Source organism: Euprymna scolopes, chromosome 46 (genome assembly GCF_053919585.1).
Source record: "Euprymna scolopes isolate OS-2025 chromosome 46, ASM5391958v1, whole genome shotgun sequence".
NCBI classification, from domain to species: domain Eukaryota; kingdom Metazoa; phylum Mollusca; class Cephalopoda; order Sepiida; family Sepiolidae; genus Euprymna; species Euprymna scolopes.
Genome location: NC_136527.1, coordinates 5862892 through 5887903, shown reverse-complemented (window position 1 = coordinate 5887903; position 25012 = coordinate 5862892). Strand labels below are relative to the sequence as shown.

Sequence of the window (25012 nt, the reverse complement as noted above, 5' to 3'; positions counted from 1 at the left end):
TTTGGACGACCAAAAAATACAATTATGAATTACTTAGGACCTCTATCTAGTCGTGGCTGATGGAACAAGAGCATGCTACCCTTGTAAAGAAAATAAAAGGGTTCCATTCGAAATTCCATTCATATTCTCGAGTTCGATAGAAATATTCCAAGTTCGACAAGATACGCCTGAAGAAGGTCGAAGGTTACATAGACCGAAACGTTGTGAAAATCACACTCAAGATGAGAACAGTAGTCCGATGAATCCAAATAATACGAATAACCAATCCTCATCTTAAAAATTTAATCTATTAGGTACGGTAAAAAATAAATCAAAACCCAGAGCAAATAATGAAGTTATTTGTTGTTCTTTTTAAACGTTTCCATTAAACCCTTGTAAAGTACTTGAAAAAAAAAACGTCCACATATGTAATCCAATATTGTTCATTATTTTCAATCCTCTCATAATATTCATTATCATTCAAACCATTGAATTAACAATTATCCTTACATTGCTATTAACTTTGATAAGTTAAAAGAAATAGTTACCCGTCTTCCTGGAGGGTGTGATTTTTTCCGAAGTTTTCCGTTTTCATCTCCATTTTTTCTTTGTTTTGTAGCAAACCGTTTCTGCACATTATCACCTGGAAGAAAAAGGACAATAAATTAAATCAACAATCTATATACATAAAAGGCAAAATGTGTGCGTTTGTATGTCTGCCAAAAACTTTCAACACATGTGATGGATCGGTGATTAAGGCTGAAGGTGGCTACATTAAATAAATGTCAGCTCTACTACATAATCAAGTTAGTTATCATTCCACCTTATACTTAATCTAGTAGACAAAGCACTTATTTAATCAATACACATAAATTTCAGGATGAAAGATTAAGTCGGACAGGTGAACATGTTATTAAACGTCTTAAAAAATGGTAGTGTGTACGATGTTATACCTGTTACAAAATCATCCTGCGTTTCAAGTTCGTCAACCACAAAACGAATTCTTTTTCCTCGGGAATGTTTCTTTTTCTCCTCCTTGGATAACTGAAACTAATAAAAAAAATAGATTTTAAAAAATTGGTGAAAATTAAATCTAATTAGTAAATAACACACCTCACACATACACCTTTGCTCCCTCAGTAGATATATTATTATTATTGACTCCATTTTTTTTCCATCTAGCAGGTTTGAATAGGTCTTTATCATCCACCATTTTACAAAGGGGTTTCCCCGAAATATATCATGGAACACTATCACACAAGTAGATCACAGTTGAACTCTTCTTCAAGTAAGACATATTATTGATACATAACATAATTATTGGGAAGTGATATACAAATTACCATTAGCGTATGAAGCAATGCTCTTTGTGTAAACAAATTGAGCTTAGGTATTTGGATAATGTCAAAACATTGTTAATTCACTGCTCACATAGCAGCAGTTGTATAACGCAACATTTAAAAGCTCTGACTGTTGTTTGGGCGATCGGGTTTCAATCCTGGCTTGAGGTAGTTGCTTGTCTAGCCACACTGATGAGCTGTGAAACAGCGACACAGTACTGTATGTGGATGACTATAATGCGTTCTATCTTTTTTTTTTTTTTTACATAGGCACCACCACTTATCAAGGGCAAGAGGGCATTCGAGGATAAGGGTTAAAGAGTGTACAGTAGAAATTGGACAATGTCAAGTAATCATTAGTAATGGAAATTCGGTAAATCTGTTAACAAGTGGGACGGCTCATCAAGAACTTGTTTACGTTAGACTTGAAGACAACCATATTGGAGTCAGCTGGAAAGCAGGAAAACGGAAGACAATTCCACAGGTTGAGCATATTGCGTAAACAAACTGAGCTTAGGTATTTTGACAATGTCAAAACATTGTTAATTCACCGCCCGCATAGCAGCAGCCATATAGCGCAATGGTTAGAAGCTCTGACTGTCATTTGAGCGAGCGGGTTTCGATCCTGGCTTGAGGTAGTTGCTTGTCTAGCTGCACTGATGAGCTGTGAAACAGCGAAACAGTACTGTATGTGAATGATTCCCTATCTAAGGTTGAGCATATTGATGAGGATAATAGTCCGTAAATAAATAAATGATATATATACAAATTACTCATCTCAAATTGTAAAGAAGAAAATTTGTTTGAACTTAAAAAAATTATCTGAAATAAATACTCACTAATGCTTTTGGCGTGTCAGCATCTTCTTTTTCTTTTTCCAAATTCTCTTCATCTGAAAAAACAAAAAAAAAAACGATAAAGTAAAGTAAACTTCTTGTGTAATGCAACGAATGGTCTCATGTCAACGGTCAAACTAAGTCCAGGTCAAAGTGATACAAGAAGCGGCCTGAAAACTGTAAAATAAATTTGTAGCAATTTTACGTATTCGGATTCATGCACCAATAGATTAAATTATAATACGGAAGATGAGCTAAACGTCAGAATGTTCTATTTAGTTGAGTTCATATACCTTTTTTTTTTTTTACATGGGTGTCACCACTTATCAAGGCCCAGAGGCCACTCGAGGATAAGGGTTAATAGGTATACATTAGTCATTGTGATTTTAGCATAGTAAACAGTGGGAATTTTGTAACTTGGATTACTTAGGGGGACGATTCAATTAGAACTTGTTCACATTGGACTTTTTTTTTTTTTTTTTTTCATAGGTATCAACACATTATCAAGGCCAAGAGGCCACTCAAGGATAAGGGTTAAAGAGTGTACAGTAGAAATTGGACAATATAATAATCATTAGTAATGAAAATTTGTTAAATTTGATAACTTATATGGAACGGCTCGTCAAGAACTTATTTACCTATAGCTTTTTTTTTTTTTTTTTTTTCAGAATTATTTTTATATGTATCTTTTTCAGCGAATCGTCTGATTTAAATATTCAGGGGAGATAACTCCTATTTCTATAGGAGTTATCTCCCATGTTTTTGATTTAGCATGGTAAGTTTAAAAATGCAGTAATTTGATCAATAGACGTTTCTGAAATTTTGAGATTGGTTATTCGTATTATGTCAAGGGTCAAACTAAGTCCAGGTCAAAGTGATATAAGCTGCCAGAAAACTTCACTGACCACACTGCACTAGCAGATTAAGTTATAATACGGAAGATGAGCTAAACGTCAGAATGTTCTATTTAGTTGAGTTCATATATCTATAAATATCTATACATTTTTCTGGGTTTGTATTACTGTACACATAGATTCGAAAAAGTGGTCAAAAATTAAAATATACAACAAAGAAATATTAACAGTAGCTATAAAAGTTACTTTGCAACCTACCTGAATCATTTATTAGTGTTTTTAAGTAGTTTTAAATGCTCTTTATTTCATACCAAATATTAACTTTTTACGAGTCGTAAGAATTCAAGATGGCCAAAATTACTACCCCCCTTCTTCTTCTTCGAAGAGAGAAGCCTCGTTTTCAAATTATAGTTCGCGCATATTTTTGGGGGAGGAGCTTGCCTCGTTTTCAGCACGTGTCTCTGCGGACATTTTGCGTTTCTATTTTTTTTGTTTACATTTTTTAGAAGTTTCGTCCTCATAATGAAAGTATTTGTAAACATTACATTTAATTTAGATATTTATTGCGCACAAATACTTTTTAGTTTTTTTCTTGGGGGGGGGAATAACATAAAGTGGTCAAAACGGTAAATATTTTTTTTAAGTTTACATTTTTAAGAAGTTTTGGTACTAGTGCAGAGAGTGACCTGGACGTAAATAATAACGTTATTATTTAAAAAGCCATTCTTAACATGGGGAGGGGAGGGTGTTTTGTACCTATTCTATGCTTTAACCTTACAATTGAATAAAAAAAAACACACCATAAAACTGTAATTAAACTTGGAAATACGATTTGACACGGTAAGTTTGGTAAAAGGAATTATAAATAAAAAACTAGACTAAATACGGTTAAAAACTCGCTCAATATATGTTTCCGTGACATAGGTTGACATGTATTCAGTGGGTTTTTAACAGTATTTTGTATAGTTTTTTTATTTTCAACTCCTTTTCCCAAACTTACCGTGTTAAAGAGAGAGTCGGTCGCCATTCTTAATTTTCCAATACATCGATAAACATTGTATGTTTTTCGAGCTGAATAAACACGTTACATTAAATAAAAACACTAAAAACATATCCAGTTAGGTAGTAATTTATCTTGGTTTTGATAACATTTATTTAAAAACAATTTGTGCTTGAGCCATTTTTTTTCTCAGAAATTGGAAGTCGTTAGGTTTCAGAAAAATACAGTTTCAGGAATCGATGGATATAAATTTAAAAGAAGTTTCCGAAAAGTGTATGATTTAAAATTTAAGTTTCCGAAAAGCGTATATTACTGAATGAAACATGCAGAAAAGTATGTTTGCAATATCGTGAAAATGTGAAATTCGTTTTCAGCACACCCGAAAATCCCTGATGTGCTGAAAATTTCTGAAAAAAAAAAAAAATGGCTCAAGTGCAAATTGTTTTTAAATAAATGTTATCAAAGCCAAGATAAGTTACTTTTCTACCTAACTGGATATGTTTTTAGTGTTTTTATTTAATGTAACATGTTTATTCAGCTCGAAAAACATACAATGTTTATCGATGTATTGGAAAATTAAGAATGGCGACCGACTCTCTCTTTAACACGGTAAGTTTGGGAAAAGGAGTTGAAAATAAAAAATATGCAAAATACTGTTAAAAACCCACTGAATACATGTCAACCTATGTCACGGAAACATATATTGAGCGAGTTTTTAACCGTATTTAGTCTAGTTTTTTATTTATAATTCCTTTTCCCAAACTTACCGTGTCAAATCGTATTTCCAAGTTTAATTACAGTTTTATGGTGTGTTTTTTTTTTATTCAATTGTAAGGTTAAAGCATAGAATAGGTACAAAACACCCTCCCCTCCCAATGTTAAGAATGGCTTTTTAAATAATAACGTTATTATTTACGTCCAGGTCACTCTCTGCACTAGTACCAAAACTTCTTAAAAATGTAAACTTAAAAAAAATATTTACCGTTTTGACCACTTTATGTTATTCCCCCCCCCAAGAAAAAAACTAAAAAGTATTTGTGCGCAATAAATATCTAAATTAAATGTAATGTTTACAAATACTTTCATTATGAGGACGGAACTTCTAAAAAAATGTAAACAAAAAAAATGGAAACGCAAAATGTCCGCAGAAACATGTAAACGCAAAATGTCCGCAGAGACACGTGCTGAAAACGAGGCAAGCTCCTCCCCCCAAAATATGCGCGAACTATAATTTGAAAACGAGGCTTCTCTCTTCGAAGAAGAAGAAGGGGGGTAGTAATTTTGGCCATCTTGAATTCTTACGACTCGTAAAAAGTTAATATTTGGTATGAAATAAAGAGCATTTAAAACTACTTAAAAACACTAATAAATGATTCAGGTAGGTTGCAAAGTAACTTTTATAGCTACTGTTAATATTTCTTTGTTGTATATTTTAATTTTTGACCACTTTTTCGAAACCCATTTTTCTTTTTTTTTTCAGAGTATTGTCTAATTTAAACATTCAGGGGAAATAACTCCTATTTCTATACGAGTTATCTCCCGTTAATAGTGTCATTCAGCATGGTAAGTTTTATTCAAAAGTTTTTTTTACCCCTCGACAAAAGGAGGGTAGACCTGTAAATTCACCGTTGTCCGTTTTTCCGTTCGCACTTTTCTCAATAACTACGCTTTAAAAATTTGCCACAAACATTAAACATGATATGAATAAAAAAAGTAAATGAACGGATTTTCTGGGAAAACTCCAGTTGCCCCTCTAGGGGTGCCTTTCAAGTTAAAATGGCTAAAATTGACGCCTTGGATTTTTATAAAACTTTCTGAAAACTAACTGATTTGAAAAGTTGTAACGAACTGATTTCTATATAATTTTGTTTGTCTATACTTTGCGATAACTCTTGGGTGTGCCCCAGGGGCTCTTTTAGGGCTAATAAAAACACTCCATTTTTGGGACTATTTTACCATGTTTGTCCAAAGTTTTCTGTGTATGTCTATTTAGCAGTTTTGCATGGTGCTGAACTCAAATTTAAATATGTTAAGGTCTTGGGGACTTTTGTGGTTAAATTGGAGAGGCGTGGGGCAGGGTGTAAATGATGCACATAATAGAATTTCTTTTTTTTTGCATTTTCAATAATTTTTAATAAAAAAATAGAAAAGCTGTTTTCAATAATTTTTAATAAAAAAATAGAAAAGCTGTTTTCAATAATTTTTAATAAAAAATATAGAAAAAGCTGTTTTCAATAATTTTTAATAAAAAAATAGAAAAGCTGTTTTCAATAATTTTTATTAAAAAATATAGAAAAAGCTGTTTTCAATGATTTTTAATAAAAAAAAAGCTGTTTTCAATAATTTTTAATTAAAAAAAGCTGTTTTCGATAATATTTAATAAAAAAGAAAGCTGTTTTCAATAATATTTAATAAAAAAAGCTGTTTTCAATAATATTCCATGGCAAGTGTTCGTCTTAGCTCCAATCTCTGGTCCCCCCTCGCCAATCTTTCACGAAAAACACCCGTCTAGCTGAAACCACTGTCAACAATTTTTCCAACTCGTTATCTGTGCCTAAATCAAAACGTAGATTCCATGAACAAAGATTCTTTCTTTCGCCTGTGAAATTCTCTTCCGTTTGCCTGTTTCCCACCTGACTACAACTTGGATGTCTTCAAGTCCAACATAAACAAATTCCTAATGAACCGCCCCCCCCCCTTAAGTAAGACACTTTATCAAATCTCCAATACTAACGATTACGACGATATTATCCTATTGATTACTGTACATGCAATAACCCTTACCCCCGAGTGGCTTCCAGGCCTTGATAAGTGTTGACTACCATGTAAAAAAAAGAACAAAGATGTAAGCGTAAAAGATAACACAATATATATATATATATACTAGCAAAAGTACCCGTCGTTAACCGGGTTCAAAAATAGCCTACAGAAAATGGATTCTGATTTATGAAAGTATGATAGGTTATAAAAAGGAAGGGTTGTAAAGAGATAGCTTCGAATTTGGGGTATCAAAATCAAAGCAAAATATGATGAAAATAAAAATAAAATAGATAAACCTCATAATTTATTATACCATACCTGTTCACACTGAAACACTTATCACAATAGTCTGTGGATCTATATTAAAATACCTTGTTAAACTTTGTGACAGATTTCCATTCTATGGAGGTCAGGCGCGAACGAACACCCCATAATTTTATTATACCATATTTCTTAAAACTGAAACATAATTATCAAAGTATACTTACGCAGATAGATATGAAAAGTCTTTATTAAAGTCTGTGCCTATTTCCATTTTATGGAGGCCAGGCACAAACGCAGACCCCACAATTTTATTATACCATCCCTATTTAATTTAAAAAATACTTATCAAAGTATTATTATGTACATCTATATCAAAAACACTTGTAAACGTTATTTGTTTAATTTTTTAATTTTTTATTTCCATACTTTGTGGACCAGGCGTGTATGCAGACCCCACAATTTTAATGAATCATCATTATGCCAGATCAAACATACCCATTCCTGTGTCTCGATACATCTTCTATCATTATATGTGATCAGTTTTTTATAATAGTCAACCATATAGGAGCCTATTCATGACCAGACACACACACAGACGTTCAGCTTTATATTATAGATATATACACTACAGACACTAGGGTTTTCTCTACATATATAAAAGCCAGGTACGGCCAACGATGGAGCACTGTTGCCACATCTGGGATGGAGCTGCTAGAAGCAGTTCATCCTGCCTTGACAGAGTTCAAAATAGACTTCGTAGCTAAGTGGGGGATGCCCTGTTCTTCTTTTCTAATAATTAATAACATTAATAGAAGATCTAAATTTATTTTATCTGCATAAAAGAAACAAAATAAAACTTGAAACTTGCGAAAATTCGCTAGATTACCTTTAGAAGAATGCAATTTATTTGCAAGGTATTGAAAAACTTGTTTAAATTTAAAGAAATATTTGGTCAAGAAAAAAATTATCAAACTTTTTTTTCTTTTTTTTTTTTTTTTTACAAGGGTGTCACCACTTATCAAGGCCCAGAGGCCACTCGAGGATAAGGGTTAATAGGTATACATTAGTCATTGTGATTTTAGCATAGTAAACAGTGGGAATTTTGAAACTTGGATTACTTAGGGGGACGATTCAATTAGAACTTGTTCACATTGGACTTTTTCTTTTTTTTTTTTTTCATAGGTATCAACTCATTATCAAGGCCAAGAGGCCACTCAAAGATAAGGGTTAAAGAGTGTACAGTAGAAATTGGACAATATAATAATCATTAGTAATGAAAATTTGTTAAATTTGATAACTTATATGGAACGGCTCATCAAGAACTTATTTACGTTAGACTTGAAGACAACCATATTGTAGTCAGCCGGAAAGCAGGAAAACGGAAGACAATTCCACAGGCGTGCAGTTCTAATAAAAAAGCTTTGTTCATGGAATCTACGTTTAGGTTTAGGCACAGATAAAGAGTGGGGGGAATTATTGATAGTGTTTTCAGCTAGACGAGTGTTTCTTGTGAAAGTTTGGCGAGGGGGGACCATAGATTGGAGCTCAGCCGAGCACAGATATTGCTAATTAAATCTAAAGTAGAATATAATAGTGTTGGATTTTGTCCGGTTAGGTTTTTGTCCGCTCCCTTACTCGGCATTGGCAAATATGACAAGGAATGGCGAAAAGTGTGAAAAGGCTTGGCCTTGAATTGAATTTGAAATGAACCTCTGTATATATAATTTGAGTTCCTTCAAATATGATCGAAACCAAAACCAAAACTTATGAAGAATTTTTGGTAAAATTATTCATTACAAGAAATGGAAGGTCATAACAATTAAACAACAGTTACTCAGAAGAAAAAAGATGTAAGCACGACACACAAAATAACACACACGCTACCATATTAATGTATATATACGCTATGCCCTGTTCTTCTTTTCCACAGAAGAGATGTTGAGAGCCCATCTCTGGTTTATCCTTATTTCCATGGCAAGTGCTCGTCTGAGCTTCAAATCTATGGTCCCCCCCCCCTCGACAAACTTTCACGAAAAACACTCATCTAGCCAGAACCACCACCAATAGTTTCCCCCACTCATTATCTGTGACTAAACCTAAACGTATATTCCATGAGCAGAGCTTCTTCCTTAGAATTGCACGCCTATGGAACTCTTTTTGGATGGCCTGCTTTCCAGGTGACTACAATCTGTTTGTCTTCAAGTCCAATGTAAACAAGTTTTTTTGGTTTTTTTTACACAGTGATCACCATTTACCAAGGCCCGGAAGCCACTCAGGGATAAGGGTTATTGCAAGTACAGTACGTTAGTGTGGAGATTTGATGAAGTGTTTACTTAAGGGGGGCGGTTCATTAGGAATTTGTTAACGTTGGACTTGAAGACATCCAAGTTGTAGTCCGGTGGGAAGCAGGAAGACGGAACAGAGTTCCACAGGTGTGCAGTTCTAAGAAAGAAGCTTTGGTATTCTTACTCCTACGTAATCCAACTTACAAAAATCCCAATACCTATGTTAAAAACGTTATAATCACATTGACTAATGTATAGCCATTAACCTTTAACCTCTAATGGCCTTCGGGCCTTGATAAGTGATAATTCCTTTGTCAAAAAAAAAAAAAAATTGACTAGCCTTAATTTAAACTTTTGCCACTTCCGGTTTGGCGATAGACGCAACGGCAGAAGCGTCATTTTTTTTTTTCACGTTCTTTTCCTCCTTCGTTGTTCGGGTTCGAACCTGCCTGCCTCCTAAGTAAACACTTCATCAAATCTCCACACTAACGTACTGTACTTGCAATAACCCTTATCCCTGAGTGGCTTCCGGGCCTTGATAAGTGGTGACCACCATGTAAAAAAAAAAAATGTCAGCTAATTGACAATAAGGTGTGAACGGCTGTGTGCTGAGGAGAAGGGAGTATATCAACTTACCATCACTTTGATTCGATATTAACGGAGATATCAGCACAGTGGACTTCTTTTTCTTCTTGCGGACACAGAAACTATCTTCGTCATCCACAGTAACATTGGCCGCTGAAATAATAGAAAAAAAAATGATTTATATATGTACTAACACGGCTACCCAGCATTACTCGGAGCCCAGAAAGAAACAAAATAGAGGAGGTTAAAAAGTGTGTGTAACATCTTTACAGGGTGGAAGATATTGCCAAGTCTGCTGAAAAGAAGGAAGACTGCCTCTACCGAGCTAGAAACATTCTCACACCTGCCAGTATTCTACAGGGTGGAACGATAAAAGTGTCGCCCTAAAGAAAACAACACTACAGCTTATTTAAAACTTTTATTGAAAAATTGATTAAGGTAAGTTGATTATGTAATAGAGTTGACATTTATTCAATGTAGCTGCCTTCAGCCTCAATCACTGCCTTAATACGGGTCCGGAACTGGGAGCATGCCTTTTCCACAAGCACCAGCAATTAAGCTGGCTTTGGTGTTGTGAGAGGTCTTGTTGGTGATTTTCTTCATGTATGATCAAATAAAGCATTAAACAGAGCATTGCCAAGGCTGCTGCAAGGAAGGTGGGCTCCCTCTACCATGCTAGAAAACTACTTACGCCTGAATGTATCCTGTACCTCTATAAGGCCACCATTCGCCCATGTATGGAGTACTGTTGTCACATCTGGGCTGGTGCATCTGCTTCTTGTCTCTCGCTCCTGGACAGGGTTCAAAAGAGAATCGCCAACCTGATAGGTCCTGAACTGTCATCTAGGCTTCAGCCTCTGTCCCATCGACGAGATGTTGCATCCCTCTGCCTGTTCTACAAATACTTTAATGGTGAATGCTCTGACGAATTGCAAACACTTGTACCTCCTCGACGTAACTACCCCCGACAAAACCGACAAGCTACTAAGTCTCATCCCTTTACAGTAGAGATCCCTAGGTGCAAGAAAGCCTTTTACTCCAATAGTTTGTTCCCCAGAACTGCGGGTCTTTGGAACTCCCTTCCGGGATTCTGCTTTCCCAACTAGACGTTCTATCAAAGTTTTCAGTTACCCAAAGGTGCTGAGTTCAATCCTGAACGAAGGCAGTGAAAAAAGTAACATTCAAAACAGAGAATCAGCAACTATGTCCCTAAGCCTAGCTGGAGTCCGAACACGGTACCCCTGTAATAATAATAAAGGGTTGGGTTTGAGACTCCTAACAAACGTTTCCCCAGTTCGATACAAACACCTGACAAAGGCCGGAGGGCAAAACGGGCGAAACGTTGTGACTATAACAACCAAGATGAGGAAGTCAGTCCGACAATCTCAATAAATGAAAACACCTCATCTCAAAAATACAGACAATTACTCCCTTCCGGGATTCTGCTTTCCCAACCATACTGATATGCAGAAGTTCAAGTGTAATGTGAACAAACATCTTTCTACTCATCTCCCTTCATAAAGTCCCTGATAGTAGCCCCCTGCTTCAAAGTGGCACTGTGCCTTGTTTGGGGTGAAAATTGAATAAAAAAAAAAAAGAAGCAGATTCAAATCAGGAGGAGGGGGTCAGTGAGAGAAGGGTACAAAGCCAAGCCTGGGTTTCTTTGAACTTGTGGGCCAGCACCAAGTCCTGCTCCCAAACTCAGGGCCTGTCAGCGGCCATCTGATTGCACTAGAATTTAAAATTTTGATTTCAAATAATGTATTTTCAAATAAGTTTTCATTATAATACATTTACTTTGTATATCGTTTGAAAGGTTGTTTTTCAATCTATCTAGTTGTTTAAATTACAATTGTTTTGAAACAATTATATCTTTTTCTTTTTTATTGCCTTTGGTAACAGTTATTTGTTGATTATATGTTCTTTTTTATTTATTGCCTTTGGTAACAGTTGTTTGATGTGTTCTTTTTTTACTCCTTTTTTTTTTTCTTTGTTAACTATAATGTATTGTTGTCATACACGGACCTCAATAGTATTTGCTTTTTTTATGTATCGATGACATTCAAAGTTTGTGCCTATTTCCATTTTATGGAGGCCAGGTGCGAACGCAGACCCCACAATTTTAGCATACCATCCCTATTTAATTTAAAACATACTTATCAAAGTATTATTATGTACATCTATATCAAAAACACTTGTAAACGATTTTTTTAAAGTTTTAAATTTTTTATTTCCATACTTTGTGGACCAGGCGCGTACGCAGACCCCACAATTTTAATAAATCATCATTATGCCAGATCAAACATACCCATCTCCTATCATATGTGATCAGTTTTCTATAATAGTCAACCATATAGGAGTCTATTCGTGACCAGACACACACACAGACGTTCAGCTTTATATTATAGATATATACACTACAGACACTAGGGTTTTCTCTACATATATAAGAGCCAGGTACAGCCAACGATGGAGTACTGTTGCCACATCTGGGTAGGAGCTGCTAGAAGATGCTCATCCTGCCTTGACAGAGTTCAAAATAGACTTCATAGCTAAGTGGGGGATGCCCTCTTCTTCTTTTCCACAGAAGAGATGTTGAGAGCCCATCTCTGCTTTATCCTTATTTCCATGGCAAGTACTCATCTGAGCTTCAAGTCTATGGTCCCCCTCTCGACAAACTTTCACGAAAAACACTCATCTAGCCAGAACCACCACCAATAGTTTCCCACACTCATTATCTGTGGCTAAACCTAAACGTAGATTCCATGAGCAGAGTTTCTTTCTTAGAACTGCACGCCTGTGGAACTCTTTTTCGATGGCCTGCTTTCCAGGTGACTACAATCTGTTTGTCTTCAAGTCCAATGTAAACAAGTTCTTACTCCTATGTAATCCAACTTACAAAAATCCCAATACCTATGTTAAAAACGTTATAATCACACTGATTTATGCATAACCTTTAACCTCTAATCGCCTCCGGGCCTTGATAAGTGATAATTCCTTTGTCAAAAAAAAAAAATATTGACTAGCCTTAATTTAAACTTTTGCCACTTCCAGTTTGGCGATAGACGCAACGACAGGAGCGTCACTTTTTTTTTCACGTTCTTTTCCTCCTTCGTTGTTCGGGTTCGAACCCCCCTGCCTCCTACCACTTAGGCTAGTCAGCTATAATCGAAACCGAAACCAAAACTTATAAAGAATTCCAAGAAATGGAAGGTCATAATAATTAAATAACAGCCACTCGGAAGAAAAAAGATGCAAGCGTGACATTATATATATATATATATATATATATATATATATATATATATACTACAGACACTAGGGTTTTCTGTTTATGCAATCATGTTACATCTGCCTGCTTCCCACCGGACTATAACTTAGATGTCTTCAAGTCCAACGTTAACAAATTCCTAATGAACCGCCCCCTTAAGTAAACATTTCATCAAATCTCCACACTAACGTACTGTACTTGCAATAACCCTTATCCCTGAGTGGCTTCCGGGCCTTGATAAGTGGTGATCACCGTGTAAAAAAAAAAATGTCAGCTAATTGACAATAAGGTGTGAACGGCTGTGTGCTGAGGAGAAGGGAGTATATCAACTTACCATCACTTTGATTCGATATTAACGGAGATATCAGCACAGCGGACTTCTTTTTCTTCTTGCGGACACAGAAACTATCTTCGTCATCCACAGTATTATTGGCCGCTGAAATAATAGAAAAAAAAAAAATAATTTATATATGTACTAACAGTCCCTGATAGTAGCCCCCTGCTTCAAAGTGGCACTGTACCTTGTTTGGGGTGAAAATTGAATAAAAAAAAAAAAAGCAGTCCAGCAGATTCAAGTCAGGAGGAGGGGGTCAGTGAGAGAAGGGTACAAAGCCAAGCCTGGGTGTCTTTGAACTTGTGGGCCAGCACCAAATCCTGCTGCCACACCCAGGGCCTGTGAGCGGCCATCTGATTGCACTAGAATTTAAAATTTTGATTTCAAATGATGTATTTTCAAATAAGTTTTCGTTATAATACCTTTACTTTATATATCATTTGAAAGAGTGTTTTTCACTCTATGTAATCGTTTAAATTACAATTGTTTTGAAACAATTATGTCTTTTTCTTTTTTATTGCCTTTGGTAACAGTTATTTGTTGATTATATGTTCTTTTTTATTTATTGCCTTTGGTAACAGTTGTTTGATGTGTTCTTTTTTTACTCCTTTTTTTTTTCTTTGTTAACTATAATGTACTGTTGTCATGCACGGACCTCAATAGTTTTTGCATATGTCTCGCGAGAAGGATATACAAGGTGACCCCAAAAAAACAGAGGACATTCAATTGTTTTTCTGAGCATTTTACAGTCAATGGAGAATAAAAAAAAATGCTGTTTTAATAAAAAAAAAAAAAAGCTGTTTTCAATAATTTTTAATAAAAAAAAATGCTGTTTTCAATAATTATGGAGAATAAAAGGCTAAAGACCCTAGTGTTTTGATGTGATGTTTTGAATATAATAAACTAGTTATGACCAAAGTTTCATTTCATTCGGACAAAACACTAAGAAATGGGGGATACCCTTTTCTCTACCCTGTAACCTTTCTCCCACAGAAGAGACGTTGCAAGCCTATCTTTGTTTTATCGTTATTTCGATGGCAGGTGCTCGTCTGAGCTCCAATCTCTGGTCCCCCCCCCTCGCCAATCTTTCACGAAAAACACCCGTCTAGCTGAATCCACTGTCAAAAATTTCCCCCACTCTTTATCTGTGCCTAAATCAAAATGTGGATTCCATGAACAAAGCTTCTTTCTTAGAACTGCTCGCCTGTGGAACTCTGTTCCGTCTGCCTGCTTCCCACCTGACTACAACTTGGATGTCTTCAAGTCCAACGTAAACAAATTCCTAATGAACCGCCCCCTTAAGTAAACACTTCATCAAATCTCGACACTAACGTACTGTACTTGCAATAACCCTTATCCCTGAGTGGCTTCCGGGCCTTGATAAGTGGTGACCACAGTGTAAAAAAAAAAAGAAATAAAAAAGCTAATTGACAAGGAGGTATGAACAGCTGTGTGCTGAGGGGGAAGGGAATATATCAACTTACAATCACTTTGATTCGATATTAACGGAGATATCAGCACAGCGGACTTCTTTTTCTTCTTACGGACACAGAAACTATCTTCGTCATCCACTGTATCATTGACTGCTGAAATAGAAAAAAAAAATTTCACAAATTACCTGTGTGTGTGAAATTTGGGGGGAAATATTAGGGAATTTCAGGAGGGGGGGGGTCCTAATTTTTTACGCGGTAAAATCGAACACATAAATTTGACTTATTGGTTCTTATATGATGTATATACCCATGATGAAGCAAAAACATCATATTCCAAAAATCAAGTAAATTGATCAATTACTGGCTGGAACGATGAAGTTGTCGTTCTAAAGAAAACAATACTACAGCTTTATTTTAAAACTTTCATTGAAAAAAAAATCAATTCAGGTAACTTGCTTTTTTTTTTTTACATAGGCATCACCACTTATCAAGGCCCAGGGGCCACTAAAGGATAAGGGTTAAAGAGTGTACAGTAGATATTGTATCGTTAGTAATGGAAATTCGGTAAATTTGTTAACTTATATGGAACGGCTCATCAAAAACTTGTTTAAGTCAGACTTGAAGACAACCAATTTGTAGTCAGCTGGAAAGCAGGAAAACGGAAGACAATTCCACAGATGTGCAGTTTTAAGAAAGAAGCTTTGATCATGGAATTTACGTTTAGGTTTAGGCACAGATAAAGAGTGGGGGAAATTAGTGATAGTGTTTTCTGCTAGTCGGGTGTTTCTTGTGAAAGTTTGGTGAGGGGTTACCATAGATTGGAGCTCAGTCGAGCACCTGCTATGAAAATAACGATAAAGCAGAGACAAACTCACAACATCTCTTCCGTGAGAAAGAGGCTGCAGGGAAGAGAAAAGGACATCTCCTACGAGGCTACAAAGTTTACTTTGAACTCTATCAAAGCAGGATAAGTCCTTTCTAGCAGCTCCTGCCCAGATGTGGCAAGAGTACTCCATCCTAGGACGTACCTGTCTCTTATATAGATAGAGAATTGCATCAGCAGTGAGATATCTACTGGATCGATAGAAGGATCCCACCATTTTTCCAGTGGCCTTGGCAACAGATTTAATGTATGTGTTCCATTTAAGATGTAGCAGCCTTCAGCCTCAATCATTGCCTTGTTTGATACGGATCCAGAACTGGGAACATACCTTTTCCACAAGCAGTGATAAGAGATCGGCGAATACTCGGTGGATGGCAGCGATCAAACTATCTTTGGTGTTGTGGGAGGTCATGTAGGTGATGTTCTTGATATATGACCAAACGAAGTAGTTCAGCTGTTTCAGGTCGGAAAAATAGGGTGGGGCAGTGAGAGAAGGGTACAAAGTTGACTTCAAAGATCCTAGGTGGCATGATGTGGCCCTCACTTCAAACCACACCGAAAACCATAACCGTGGCCGGAAACTTTGTTGAGCTGTACCCTCAAGCATTGACCCGTTTGAATTTGCATTTTGAGGGGGCTGGCAATGGTCCTGTTGTCATAACTTGGATTGGTAGAGAGCATGAGTTATACAGTGGCACATCTCCAATCTCACTCGTTGAATATTCCAGTCTTCTATTATTTCTGAAACTGACACAATATTCAACAAGTGAGATTGGGGATGTGCCGTTATACAACTCATGCTTTCTACCGATCCAAGTTAGGACAACAGGACCTTTGCCAGCACCCTCAAAATGCATCGCTGGATTGGCATGAATAACAGGGACATACCCAGCATGATGAAAACATGATTTAAATGTGAAATAATTTTGTTCCTCGTAAAACGGTGTAATCATTATTTTGTTCCTCGTGTAAATGATTGAACATTTCATTATGATTTGGATTAGTCGAACTACTGTTTACATCCAAGATGAGAACAGTAATCCAAATAATCCAAATATAAAAAAATGCAAAACTGAATATTTCACATAAACAATTCAAAAAGGAAGGAATTGAACAAATAACGGACTACAACTTGGATGTCTTCAAGTCTAATGTTAACAAATTCCTAATGAACCGCCCCCCTTATTAAACACTTCATAAAATCTCCTCACTAACGTAATGTACTTGCAATAACCCTTATCCCTGAGTGGCTTCCGGGCCTTGATAAGTGGTGATCACTGTGTAAAAAAAAAAAAAAAAAAAAAAAAAAGTCAATCAAATAACAAAAACTAGATTTGAACCAACAAGAAACAAAACAATAATCACATGATTACATTATGAAAATTTCGACTTATTTTTATCAGATTCGATTCCGTTAACTTTACGATGACCTTGGTGTGGTTTTAAGTGAGGGCCACATCATGCCACCTCACATCTTTGAAGTCAGCTTGAAAGTCAACACCAAAATGTACCTGGATGTGTAGTGGTCATCCCTTGGTGCAATCAGGTGTCGGCTTTGTTGAGCTGTACCCTCAAGCATTGAACGGTTCGAATTGGCATTCTGAGGGGGCTACCAATGGTCCTGTTGTCATAACTTGGATTGGTAGAGAGCATGAGTTATACAGGTTAGGGTTAGGGTTAGGGTTAGGGTGTGGCGCCGGCCCTTGTCCAAAGAGAGACAGGCTTGGCTTCAGAAAGAAGTGCTACGACTTTGTACCCTTTTCTCACTGGCACTCCCGGTCATATATTGAGAACATCACCAACATGACCTCTCACAACACCAAAGCCAGCCTACTCGCCGGCATCCGAGTTTCGTCAAGCTCCTGCCGGCGCTTGTGGAAAAGGCAGGCTCCCAGTTCTGGACTTGTATCGAGGCATTGATTGAGGCTGAAGCCAGCTACATTGAATAGATGTCAGCTCTACGATATAAACAAGTTACCTGGATCGATTTTTTTTTTTAAATATGATATAGGAGGAAAACAGTCAGTAGAAAAGGGTCTCTCCACAAGAATTCCAATTCCTACCTACTCTCACACAATTATGTCCAAGAACGCTAACCTAATCAGTCCAGTTTTGTCAACTAAGCTCCATCACCTCCCATCACGTCCCATCACGTCCCATCACCTCCCATCACCTCCATCACCTGCCATCACCGCAATGTTGTATCCCTGTACCTGTTCTACTGATGAACTTGTTGCATTTGTGCCCCCTCCGATGTACATACTGCTGACAAACCTGCTTAGCAGCAAAATCACCAACATGACCTCCTACAACACCAAAGCCAGTTTGATCGCTGCCATCCACCGAGTATTAACCGATCTCTTATCACCGCTTGTCGAATAGGTATGTTCCCAGTTCCGGACCCGTATCAATCAAGGTAGTGATTGAGGCTGAAAGCGGCTACATTGAATAGATGTTAATTCTACTACATAAGCAAGTTACCTGAATTGATTATTTTCAATAAAAGTTTTAAAATAAAGCTGTAGTATTGTTTTCTTTAGAGCGACATTGTTGAGGTCCCTAGATGCCAGAAAGCTTTCTAGTCTAACAGACTTTGGAATTCCCTTCCTGTTACCTGCTTCCCTAATTGTACTGATATGCAGAAGTTTAAATGTAATGTAAATCAATATCTTAATCTGAAAAGGAAACACTAGATAAGTGGATAATCCTTAATCCACGGAGTTTCGAAGAAATACTTTCCTTCTCATCAGAGGGTAGGAATTAGCAAAATGCAGGATCGGATTTTGCATGCAGAAGTATTTGATGAAGCAACAAGTCAACGATCTTACTTGAAAACAAAAAAAGTGGAGCAGAGGGAATATGGTTAAGAAAAAGGTGATTACACATGAATGGATAGTCTGGGGGAAGATAAATAATCCAGTGACGGTAAAATCCAAATGTAAAACTTCAAGAAAGTTAAAAGAATTTCCATTTCCACAAGTAAAATCCAACGAAATCCCATAATTGGAAGAAGATGGTCCAAAATAATCCAAAGGCAGAAATCCATGGAATAATTCACAAAAATGTGTACAAGGAAAAATTTGAGGTTGCTATAGGTTTTGCTATACAGACGGTCAGCAGATGACGGTTACTCAGTGCATTGGAACGAGTGAAGGAGGTTCAATTTCAACAATTGACCCAGCAACAGAGACTGACACACGGGCACGCATTGTGTTACTCGCGTGATAATCATGTGATATTGCTGTTCCACGAAACTCGAATGCACTTATGAAAGAAATCTATTGCGTCGACATTAAATCCATTTCATTGTTGCTCTGCATAACATCATGTTGGATATTTGATCCCAGAAAGATAGGCATTCAATAGGTTGCACATACGCAGATCGATACCATTACATAAATTCAATAAAAACCCTCCTAAATTTGCTGATGAGGAGACCTTGCTTACAAAAAAACTATATATAATTGTTCTACATAACTTGATGTATACCACAATAAAAAGCACTGTTTTCCGAAACGATCGTACAGATAATTGATTTTGTTGTTGTTCCTTCTTATGAAACTGATTTTTAATTTAATTAAAATTTGATTTTTAAATTTTAAAAAATTTTTTAAATTTTTAATTTTTAAATTATAAATCACATTACTTAATATTGAATTAGCTCTAGGACATTTAACTATCGAGCTTATTATATATCTAAATTACAACGAGCACTTTCTATTTCCTGTATTTTAATTAAACTAGTAATTTCACTGTTACATTAAAATACACTCAGCTCTTTAGACTATTGTTCTAATCTCCTTTAAATTATATATATATATATATATATATATATAATATAAAAAAAAATAAAAATTACAATAAGTTTACCAAGGTAATCAAAATGGCAAACTTAAAATATATTAAAAATATTAAAGAGTTAATATTTACAAGTAAAATAAACTCAGCCAGATGTAAAAGCTCAATAAAACCGAAAAGGAAATAGAGCTTATAATATGAACAAATGATTAATAAAACATGTTAAAAGACATCTTGAAAAAGAGTTAAAAACATATTTAATTTTAAAAAGGAAGCACAAGATAAGTGGATAGTCCTTAATCCACGGAGTTTCGAAGAAATACTCTCCTTCTCATCTTTTACATGCAAAATCCGATCCCGCATTTTGCTAATTCCTGCCCTCTGATGAGAAGGAGAGTATTTCTTCGAAACTCCGCGGATTAAGGACTATCCACTTATCTTGTGCTTCCTTTTTAAAATTAAATATGTTTTTAACTCTTTTTCAAGATGTCTTTTAACATGTTTTATTAACCATTTGTTCATATATATATATATATATATATATATATATATATATATATATATATATATATATACTAGCAAAAGTACCCATCGTTGACTGGGTTTAAAAACAGCCTACAGAAAATGGACTCTGATTTATGAAAGTATGATAGGTTATGAAAAGAAAGGGTTGTAAAGAGATAGCTTCGAATTTGGGAGTGTCAAAACCCAAGCAAAATATGATGAAAGTAAAAATAAAATAGATAAACCCCCATAATTTATTATACCATACCTGTTCACACTGAAACACTTATCACAATATTCTGTGGATCTATATTAAAAAACAAACTTGTTAAACTTTGTGACATATTTCCATTCTATGGCGGTCAGGTGCGAACGAACACCCCATAATTTTATTATACCATACCTGTTAACACTGAAACACTTATCACAATATTCTGTGGATCTATATTAAAAAACCTTGTTAAACTTTGTGACATATTTCCATTCTATGGCGGTCAGGTGTGAACGAACACCCCATAATTTTATTATACCATATTTCTTCAAACTGAAACATAATTATCAAAGTATACTTACTCAGATAGATATGAAAAGTCTTTATTAAACTTTGTGCCTATTTCTATTCCATGGAGGCCAGGCGCAAACGCAGACCCCACAATTTTATTATACCATCCCTAATTAAGATAACACATACTTATCAAAGTATTATTATGTACATCTATATCGATGAGTGAGATATATATATATAATTTGAGGTCGCTATTTACCAAAGGTAGGGTAACCAGTAAAATATAACGAGGTTCATACGAGAGTGCTCAATACAAAAGTAGAGAAAGTTACATATGTCTTTACATAAGCAGTAGTTTGTTGCTACACAGTCATGAGCATGTTTCGGTCTACTAGTATTTAGTAACTAGAGACCTCATCAGGCGACAACCCTTATTATAGAATCCGTTTTCGAAAATAAGGGTTATTACTGCTTATGTAAAGACAAATATATATATAAATTAAGCAAGCATCTGGATATTAAGACACTGGATGAAAAACTTACCGACAGTCAAAGAAGTAGATCTGGTCTGATCTAAGAGAGAGGGAGAATCCAAAATGGCACATTTTTTGCGTACTTTCGGCACAAACAAGATATCTTCACTGCTTTCGTACTTATCGTCGCATTCAGGTGGAATATTTTTTTCGTTGTGTGAAGGTGTGCGGTTGTCTGGAAAGATGGATGGAGACGTGCTGTCTGAAACTGAAATGTTGAAGTTAAAAAATAATTTTCATTTTTTTTTACGAATTTCGAAAAAAAAAAATGTTAACGTTTTAAAATAAATGTCTGTGGAACTCCCTTCCGTTTGCCTGTTTTCCACCTGCCTAAAACTCGGATGTCTTCAAGTCCAACATAAACAAGTTCCTGATGAACCGCCCCCTTAAGTAAGACACTTTATCAAATCTCCATTACTAACGATTACTACGCTATTCTCCCATTGATTACTGTACACGCAATAACCCTTATCCCCGAGTGGCCTCCGGGCCTTGATAAGAAACTAAAGAAAAGTACTAACATGGCATAATTTGACTTTCTCCATCCATCGAACATCATCATTTGATTGGTTGGTTTTTAACAGCAAACCAATCCTGTAAGATTATTTCAATATTTTTTCCGATTCCGATACAATTACCGATTCCGATTCTTTATAAATCTTCAAATATTTATAAATAAAAGCGTTATTTTGATTTAGGCACAGATAAAGAGTGGGGGAAATTTTTCACGGTGGATTCAGCTAGATGGGTGTTTTTCTTGAAAGATTGGTGAGGGGGGACCAGAGATTGGAGTTCAGACGAGCACCTGCCATGGAAATAACGATAAAAGGATAGACTCGCAACGTCTCTTCTGTGGGAGAGAGGTTGCAGGGTAGAGAAAAGGGCATCCTCCACTAAGCCACAAAGTCTATTTTGTACTCTGTCAAGGCAGGATAGGCTGTTTTTAGCAGCTCCTGCCCAGATATGGCAGCAGTATTCCATCCTTGGACGTACTTGGCTTTTATATAGATAGAGAATTGCATCAGTAGTGAGTTATCTTCTGGAGCGGTAGAAGGATCCCACCATCTTTCCAGCGACCTTGGCAACAGACTTGATGTACGTGTTCCATTTCAGATTAGGAGTAAAGGTCAAACCCAGAAGCTTGTCAAAACACGGGGGCTCTCCCAGACGAGAGCCATCCATCCCAATTGATGCCAGATGGGGATCAGAGCGTTGATGATGTCCGAATACTGTAAAAATACACTTGTGAGGGGGTGATCTAGAGATTTTAGTTTAAAACAATATTTATTATTTCATTTTTCAGATTCTGATACCCCAAAAAATCTCTGATTTTTCTGACTCCGATCAATCATCCCAAGACTACTAAAATTGTTAATATATATATATATATATATATATATATATATATATATATATAAGAGCAAACAGTTAATAAAACATGTTAAAAAACACTTTGAAATGAGTTAAAAACATATTTAATCTGAAAAGGAAACACCTGATAAGTGGATAGTCCTTATTCCGCGGAGTTTCGAAGAAATACTTTCCTTCTCATCAGAGGGTAGGAATTAGCAAAATGCGGGATCGAATTTTGCATGCGTATTTGATGAAAACATAAGTAAGTCAAAGATCTTGATAACAAAAAGTGAAGCAGAGGGAAGAAAAAGGTGATTACACATGAATGGATAGTCTGGTGAAAGATAAATAATCCAATGACGGTAAAATCCAAAAATATAACTTCAAGAAAGTTAATTTAGTTTCCATTTGCACAAGTAAAATCCAAGGAAATCCCGTAATTGGAAGATGGTCCAAAATAATCCAAGGCCGAAATCCATGGAATAATTCACAAATATGTACAAAGAAAAGAAAATGGGAAAATTCCAATAATATTAATAAAAGAAAAATAAGATATGCTTTTCACACGACTGCCGAGACATAAATATAAATTATATAATTATGTATGCAAAATCCGATCCCGCATTTTGCTAATTCCTACCCTCTGATGAGAAGGACAGTATTTTTTCAAAACTCCGCGGATTAAGGACTATCCACTTATCAAGTGTTTCCTTTTCAGATTAAATATGTTTTTAATTCTTTTTCAAAGTATTTTTTAACATGTTTTATTAACTATTTGCTCGTATTATAAGCTCTATCCCTATTTGGTTTTATCAAGCTTTTACATCTGGCGGAGATAACTTTATAAATATTAATTCTTTAATATTTATAATATACTTTAATTTTACCATCTTGGATCATTTTGGTAAATTTAATTGTAATTTTTATTTTATATATATATATTATATCTATAAAAGTGAACGTGTGTGTGTGTGTGTGTGTGTGTGTGTGTGTGTACATTTCCCTACGCAATAACTCTGTCAATTTTAAGTCTACAGACTCAAAATTTGATATACAGGGCACTGAGATTTGGGAAAATCTTTGTAATCCATTTTCGGCCAGAAATTTTGCTGTTAAGGGGTCAAAGTTCAACGATTTGACCTTTGAAAACTCTACCAAACTTCTCTGCCAATTTTGGGTACAAACACTTGAAATTTTAGATATAGGTTCCTTGGACATGGATCTAACTTAATAACTTGATTTGAGCCCCAAACAATAAATGTTAAGGGGGTCATAATAGGGGTCAAAGTTATAAAAACTTTTACCTCTGCGGTCTCTACCAAATTACTCAGACAATTTTTGGTCTAAACATTTGAAATTTTACATAAAGTGTATTCAGAGATAGGGCAAGCTTTTTAATCAGTTTGGGTTGAAAATTTTTAGTATGTATGTATGTATGTTTGCATGTCTGCCTAAAACTTTCGACAGAGGCGACGGATTTTATCAAGATCAGTATCGTTTTGAAGTACGACCTTTCAGAACAGTGGCGTACCTATGTAAAATGGCGCCCATGGCAAAGTTTGAATGTGCGCCCCTTCTTAATAATTTATACCTTAGATATACCTAACTACTAATTTTAATTTTTGTCAAGCAATTTTTGCGCCCATGTCAGAGTGGCGCCCATGGCACGGGCCATGCCTGCCATACCCTAGATACGCCACTGTTTCAGAAGACAAATATCGAAAAATGGGCTAAAAACATTAATAACTTCACCTTCAACTGGGCACTTCTCAACAGGGGGGGGGGGTCGCTTTTTTTCGCCGATATTTTTGAAAGTCATCCTCTCCTTTCGATTGTCTAGCCTTAATTTAAACCTATGTAACTTCCGGTTTGGCAGTGGTCGTAACAGCAAAGACATCAGGTTTTTTTCCCCGTTTTATTTCCTCCTTCGTGGTACCACTTTTTTTTTTCTTGCTCAACATACACATCCAAACACCTGGGCAACGCCGGGCTGAAATGCTGGAAGTTTAAAACAATATCCATTATTTCTTTATTACTACAATCAGTGGAAGATGTTTTATAAAAACAAAATCAAATAAAATAGATAATCAGAAGAATCGGTTTTGGCATCGGAAAATAGGCTTAAATAATTTTCTTTTTCTTTTTAATAAAAAAGAAAACGTCAACGTTTTAAAAGAAGTGCCTTCATCTCTGTTTATTCAAAATTAAAGCACTAACGTGGCATAATTTAACTTTCTCCCTACAATTGTGCATCCATCGAGCATCATCTGATTGATCGGTTTTTAACAGCAAACCAATCCTGTAAGATCATTTAAACTAATCATTTAATCATATTACTTAAATTCTTCAGACTACTGTTCTCATCTTGAGTGTCATTTTCACAACAGCTGAAAAAAAAAAAAATCAGAAATGGCTCAATTTTACTTTCATATTTACTGAAATGAGTGACACATGGAGACAGACACCAAAGCAACATTCCACTTAGATTATTTCTG

General features: G+C 35.6%; 1 protein-coding gene across 1 annotated transcript in view; it reads right to left on the bottom strand.

The window, feature by feature from the left end:
* The window catches only part of LOC145271114 (uncharacterized), a 149535-nt gene that overhangs the window by 39472 nt on the left and 85051 nt on the right, over window positions 1–25012 (bottom strand). The window contains exons 14-20 of the mRNA XM_080126655.1: window positions 21175–21372; window positions 14993–15094; window positions 13509–13610; window positions 9955–10056; window positions 2159–2211; window positions 933–1029; window positions 528–622 (exon numbers count right to left, since the gene is read on the bottom strand). Of these exons, the coding sequence (XP_079982781.1) occupies window positions 528–622; window positions 933–1029; window positions 2159–2211; window positions 9955–10056; window positions 13509–13610; window positions 14993–15094; window positions 21175–21372 (749 nt within the window). The remainder of the gene's footprint in view (window positions 1–527; window positions 623–932; window positions 1030–2158; window positions 2212–9954; window positions 10057–13508; window positions 13611–14992; window positions 15095–21174; window positions 21373–25012) is intronic.